The sequence below is a fragment of the Oncorhynchus masou genome, chromosome 26, assembly GCF_036934945.1.
Source record: "Oncorhynchus masou masou isolate Uvic2021 chromosome 26, UVic_Omas_1.1, whole genome shotgun sequence".
In the NCBI taxonomy this organism is placed as follows: domain Eukaryota; kingdom Metazoa; phylum Chordata; class Actinopteri; order Salmoniformes; family Salmonidae; genus Oncorhynchus; species Oncorhynchus masou.
In genome coordinates, this window is record NC_088237.1 from 13,434,851 (window position 1) to 13,441,548 (window position 6,698).

The 6,698-nt window shown below is 46.3% G+C and overlaps 1 protein-coding gene across 2 annotated transcripts; it reads left to right on the plus strand.

Annotated features, from left to right (window-relative positions):
* The first annotated feature begins 2,525 nt into the window (after positions 1-2,525).
* Positions 2,526-6,453, plus strand: LOC135514829 (intestine-specific homeobox-like). 2 transcript variants are annotated; one of them, XR_010451736.1, is made up of 4 exons: positions 2,526-3,363; positions 4,625-4,776; positions 4,878-5,242; positions 5,393-6,453. XR_010451736.1 is itself a non-coding variant. In XM_064938473.1 (3 exons), the coding sequence occupies exons 1-3, from the start codon at positions 3,156-3,158 to the stop codon at positions 5,163-5,165; spliced, it is 648 nt and encodes a 215-aa protein (XP_064794545.1). In that variant the 5' UTR covers positions 2,526-3,155; the 3' UTR covers positions 5,166-6,453. The 2 variants fall into 2 exon arrangements, 1 of the variants encoding a protein (XP_064794545.1); XM_064938473.1 differs by having other exon boundaries at positions 4,878-6,453.
* The last annotated feature ends 245 nt before the right edge of the window (positions 6,454-6,698 follow it).

A 6,698-nucleotide genomic window follows, 5' to 3' on the forward strand; every position in this document is an offset into this window, starting at 1 on the left:
GAGAGAGAGAGAGAGAGAGAGAGAGCAGAAGAGGGCCACACAGACAAGATGCAGAGCGGAGGAGCAGGAAGAAGAGAGAGAGAGAGAGAGAGAGAGCAGAGGAGGGCCACACAGACAAGATGCAGAGCGGAGGAGCAGGAAGAAGAGAGCGAGAGAGAGCAGAGGAGGGCCACACAGACAAGATGCAGAGCGGAGGAGCAGGAAGAAGAGAGCGAGAGAGAGAGAGAGAGAGCAGAGGAGGGCCACACAGACAAGATGCAGAGCGGAGGAGCAGGAAGAAGAGAGCGAGAGAGAGAGAGAGCAGAGGAGGGTCACAGACAAGATGCAGAGCGGAGGAGCAGGAAGAAGAGAGCAAGAGAGAGAGAGAGAGCAGAGGAGGGCCACACAGACAAGATGCAGAGCGGAGGAGCAGGAAGAAGAGAGAGAGAGAGCAGAGGAGGGCCACACAGACAAGATGCAGAGCAGAGGAGCAGGAAGAAGAGAGCGAGAGAGAGAGAGCAGAGGAGGGCCACACAGACAAGATGCAGAGCGGAGGAGCAGGAAGAAGAGAGAGAGAGAGAGCAGAGGAGGGCCACACAGACAAGATGCAGAGCGGAGGAGCAGGAAGAAGAGAGCGAGAGAGAGCAGAGGAGGGCCACACAGACAAGATGCAGAGCGGAGGAGCAGGAAGAAGAGAGCGAGAGAGAGAGAGAGAGAGCAGAGGAGGGCCACACAGACAAGATGCAGAGCGGAGGAGCAGGAAGAAGAGAGCGAGAGAGAGAGAGCAGAGGAGGGCCACACAGACAAGATGCAGAGCGGAGGAGCAGGAAGAAGAGAGCGAGAGAGAGAGAGAGAGAGAGAGAGAGAGAGAAAGAGAGAGTGCAGAGGAGGGCCATACAGACAAGATACAGCACAGAAGAACAACGAGAGGAGAGTAGAGTAGAGTAGAGTAGAGTAGAGTAGAGTAGAGTAGAGTAGAGTAGAGTAGAGGAGAGGAGAGGAGAGGAGAGGAGAGGAGAGGAGAGAGGAGTGCAGATGAGAAGCTTCTGCTAACGATGTTCCCTCCAGTCCCGACTAGTCCAAGTGATTAATGGCATTCTCTTTCTCTCTTTCTCTCTTTCTCTCTCTCCTCTTTTTTAGCATAGTGGACACTGCCTCTGAGAGTAGTTGGAGTGAGCTATGGTGGTTTGGTGTGCAAGGCTGCCATCTAGAGGTGCAGTAATTGTAAGAACACCATTGATATTCAGGACCATCTCTTGCTCCAAAATATCCTCCCAGAATTTTATATGTATCGCTTTGGATGGAGTAGGAACATCCATCTCCTACTTTACCCCACCCACACAGACACACACACGCACACACGCACACCCTCCCCCATGCATCCTTAACAGAAGAAATACTCCCCCTCCACTCCCGCTCTGAAATATAAATGAATACACTTCCCTCATTGCTTTTCCCAAAACAACTTTTCTCTTTACTCTCTCTACTTTATTATGTTTCCAGACATGAGTCCCTAAGTAGGAAGCAGCTCCCAAAGTTCCTGTGGGGTTCTGGGAATCAGCTCTGTGTAACATGGATAGTAACTTAATTTCATGGACGTGGGTTGTAGTGTTTTCTTATAGATACGAGAGACAGAGCAGAATTCCCTTTAATTGGGGTAGAAGTGCTCCATAAACAGTGGCCTTCTTCCTAATGACCACATGGAGGTGCTATAAAACCTCACCTCAGTCAGGTCATAACTGCAGAGCCTATCACTGGATAGAGGGTGCATCTCAATAGTCTGACGTGATTTCCTCCCCTCGCTCTCCTTGTGTCTCCCCTTCGCCGCTTCTTCTTATGCATTGAAGGAGACATAATAGACGACAGCAGCATAGCAATGTTTACCTATCAGGTGTTTGCCCCCAACTGAACAGATCTTATGGGTGCAAAGGAATGGGTGCAGCGGAATGAGAGGAGACGAGGAGGCGAGGAGAGGAAGCCAATTCAGACTGTTGATACGCAGCCAGAGTTCACCAAAAGGCCACACTCTATTCCGTAGATAGATAGTGTTATCAAGTCAGCTAATTGCATATCGTAAACACATGAGCCAAAACGCTATTATGATCAATGAACACATTGATCTTTTCTGGGCTTATCTAGTAGCCCCAACCTCGTTGTGAGATATCATTCATTTGGACTCATTTTGCAATTAAATGCAAGGACAACTCAGAAAATGGAATATCGTTTTGGGGATGTTTATGAGTTTGGCAAAGACGTTTAGCTGGCTTACTCTGGTTGCTAAATCTCTTTCTGCTGTAGCCAACTTTGTGGCATGTCAACAACAAAGAATTTGTCCAGAGCAGAAACAGAATGCTACCCTTTATAGCTTAGCTACACTCTTGAGTGTAAATTAAATTATACATTTATAATCTTCAAAGTTTCTCGACATTTAATTGAGAACGGTCTGCTGTCAAGGTAAAGGAGTTTATGGCAGTGTGTAAGTTGCACAGTAAACCTGCTCCTCCTTCTATTGATCCTAATGATCCACTGCATTAGCCTACGAACCCTATCTGTCTTTACTTGGGGACACAGTTATGACACCTGATAGGAGTTAACGGGCAGAGAGGTAGAGAGACTAGGAAGGAAGATAGACAGACAGAAATCGACCTACGGCGAGAGAACAGGCTGGACAGAAAGAGGCACAGAGAGACCGACAGGCAGACAAAAGGAGGTACACAGATACAAAGGGAGGAAGAGAGAGTGATAGAGCAAAAGAGCGAGAGAGAGAGACAAAGAGAGAGAGAGAGAGAGAGAGACAGAGAAAGACAAAGAGAGAGCAATAGAGCAAGAGAGCGAGAGAGAGACAAAGAGAGAGAGAGACAAAGAGAGAGCGATAGAGCAAGAGAGCAAGAGAGAGAGACAAAGACAAAGAGAGACAAAGAGAGAGAGAGACAAAGAGAGAGAGAGAGAGAGAGAGAGAGAGAGAGAGAGAGAGAGAGAGAGAGAGAGAGAGAGAGAAAAGTAAGTCTGAATCCTAGACTACAGGCAACCAGTGAAGGGACCAGGAGGTGTAACAAGGAGGCAGTTGTACGCCGTCTGCAGAGCTCTGATTCGCAGGCTGGGTCACCCTCTACGGAGGAGCCTGGAAGTCAGTGAGAACCAGATTTGGGCGGCGGTGCAGGATATGTCAGTGCACCATGGAGGCCCACAGAGACAGACTCCAGAGTGTGTCCCTGAAGGTGTTGTCTCACTCCATCGAGCGGATCCTGAGGAGAGCACCGTGTCTAGATGGGGAGGAGAGGGGGGGCGGAGGAGAGGAGGAGAGAGGGAGCATGGCGGGAGAGACGGGGTCTGTGTGTGTGAAGACCACCGCTGAGCAACAGCCTAAAGTCATAAGATGCCCAGGTGTGTTTCGTCAGAGGTTTCAAAGGCTCAGTTTGTTGGAGCAGGCTGTGGATTTGATCAACTGTATGATGTGGTTTCGATCAAAGTAAAATGCTAAATGACCGTATTAGTAGCAGTAGAAAACTTTAATATCCAAAACACAAGGGGGAAATTAAATTCAATGAAGCAAGATATATAGATAAGGACATTATATATTCAATAGTGTAGATTGCGTTTCTTGTGCTACAGCCTTCTTAACTGCAGAGTTGAACTCAGAGGGTGGACACAGAGTAAGTACTGTACATGTAATTGCAACAGTATTGAATGAGGCTTTATATTTTATTGGAAGAAGGTTTAAGTTGTTGCTAAGTGTTTCTATCCTCTCCGGTGTACTAAAGTTCAGGTATCCAAGGCAGAGGTGGTTTCATGCTTTTGTGCTTTTTTTCCGACCCTTTTGAATGTGGTGCTTTGATGTTGATTTTCAAAAAATTTCAAAAAATGTCTGTTAGTGATTCATAAACGCTCAACGCTCCGTCTTTTATAAAAGTGGCTTAGGGAATTGGTTTACTTCAAATTCTGTTCTGGAGGAAAATAAAAACAACGACAATAAACAAAACAATTATGATCAAAAATACACTTGAGACATGGTAATGACAATTGCTGTGTAGCTATGGGTTGTTTTAACATTTTCTTAAGGGCAAACATTTTCTGCAAACATGTTACGCCCATTGAGTGCACAAATAACAAGTTATTTCCTGTCATAACAGTTTCTGTAACTGTCAAGGTCTACTCGTGTCACGCCTTCCGCCGAGGTCGGCCCCTCTCCTTGTTCGGGTGGTGTTCGGCGGTCCACGTCACCGGCTTTCTAGTCACCACCGATCCATTTTTCTGTTTCGTTTTGTTTTGTCTGATTACATACACACCTGTTTTACATTCCCTCATTACATTCCCTATTTAACCATCGGACATACATTTCTGTTCTGTCCGTGATTGTTTATGTCGTTAGTGGTTGTGGTCGTGTTAAAGTTTTGTTGTATGTTCCATTTTTGGAATTTAGCTTTATTCTTTGAGTAAACTCAGTTGGATTACTCCATACCTGTGTCCTGCGCCTGACTCCGCTTTCACTCTGCACCCAATCGCTGACAACTTGTACTTGGATAGTTAGTTACCTGTAAATAGACTTAAAGTGACATATTTAGCTAAACGGCCAAACACATTTACAGAGTTTGCTAGATATCTGCTTTCCATTTAGAAAGCAATAAAGTGTGTGTGTTTGGAGTAGTGTCGCGGAGCGGCAGTCGGCGGGTACGAAGCACATTCACCTCAGCCCAGCTCGAGGTGCTGGAGACGTTCTTCCATGAGAGCCAATACCCTGACATACATTCCAGAGAACTACTGGCCTCCCAAACACAGCTGTCAGAGGCACGAGTACAGGTAGGTACACTACTGTTTGTGTGTGTGTGTGTGTGTGCGTGCGTGGTTGGTTTCCTGATGGTCCTCTAACATATCTGCTGTGTGTTGTCATCCTGACCCAGATATGGTTCCAGAACCGCCGGGTCAAGTGGAGGAAGACTGGAGCTCTGGGAGAGAGCAGGGGATTGGACGAACTCTCAGACACCGACCAACAGTCTGAGAGGGTGGTGCCGCTTCCTCCGCTGATTGGATCCCTCCAAACCAGGCCACACCCACTACGGCACAGGGTCTTCCTCTCCAGGCCACCCTACCATCCCATTGGTGTTTACCAGCACTTCCTGCCCAAGCTTCACCCAGCCCTGGTACCCTACTCTGACCCCTACCTGCTTCCCCTCCCAGCCCAGTCCTAGTTGACCCCAATGACACACACCATACCTGGACACACACTCAGCTGACAGACGCACACACCGGACGTCTTCTATGTCAAGTATGTCTGTCCCTGTACATATGTGTTTTCTGTATGTAAAATAATTCTACTCATACAGAAGTCTGCTATTTTCCTTAATTTCATACAAAGTACCATAACTAAAGGTCTTCAGTCTGAGCACTAATAGCTGAATCAGGTGTGTTTTTCTAGGGCTGGAATGAAACACCCAGTAGCTCTCCAGGACCAGAGTGGGAGAGTTGGAGACACATGTCCCAGACTGATCCTGGGTTCTCTGGGATTCTGAGAAACACTCTCTCAGTTATCATCATCAGTCTTACGTCACTTCCAGAGGGCAGGCCAGGCGGTGTGTGTAGAGTCAACCATATAGTTCCTTGAATCTGAGAAGTCCTCTCAAAGGTTAAAGTAGTTCCTGTGATATGATTAACAGGGCAACGTTCTCGAGTTTTTAAACAATGAATAGTTATGGGTGACGATTGCCAAGGAAACCATTATATATTCTCATTATGTATTTATAGTAGAAACTCAATAAATTACATGTAGCCCACACATACAGTGCCAGGGTTTGAGAGAGAAAGAGAGAGAGAGAAATGAAGATAGAAAGAGGGTTATTTCAGACGATACATGGCCTATAAAAGGGATAGTATGTTGAGATTTCAGATTATTATTCAATTGTTTTATTCCACTTTATATGGTACATTAATGGTACTACCTTATCTTAACTCACCTGGGGTGAATCTGAGGGTGGGGCAACTGTACAGTCATCATCTGAGACAGACACACAACCAGGTGTAGAGTCATCACAAATGTGTAAGATGGTTAAATGTTTCAGTGTTGCAGATAGAAATATAGTAGATCGATAGCTCTCAATAGAGCTCTTAAATTAAATCTCTGAGAATTATGTTTTTAACTGCAAAGTTCTGGAAATATCATCCCTGTCACGCCCTGACCGTAGATTGCTTTGTATGTTTCTATTTTTAGTTTGGTCAGGGTGTGATGTGGGTGGGTATTCTATGTTGTAGGTCTAGGTTTTCGTTTTCTATGTGTTTGGCCTGGTATGGTTCTCAATCAGAGGCATCTGTCTATCGTTGTCTCTGTTTGAGAGCCATACTTAGGTAGCCTGTTTTCCCATTTTGAGTTGTGGATGATTATTGTCTGGTTAGTGTTTGTTGCACCTGTCAGAACTGTTCGGTTATCGTTTTGTTGTTTTTGTTCATGTATTCATTCTGGATTAAAAGTATTATGGACACGTACCACGCTGCACTTTGGTCCTCCTATCCTTCCACCAACGACAATCGTTACAGAATCACCCACCAAGAAAGAACCAAGCAGCGGGGTAACGAGAGGCAGCGAGATCTGGACTATGAGACAACTTGGGAGGAGGTAGAAAGGTGGTCGGTCGACCCAGAGAGAGGGCCTGAGCCCGCCTGCGATTCTCTGGAACAGTGCTAGGAGGGTTACAGGAGAATGGATTTGGTGACACGAACACGGCAGCGCA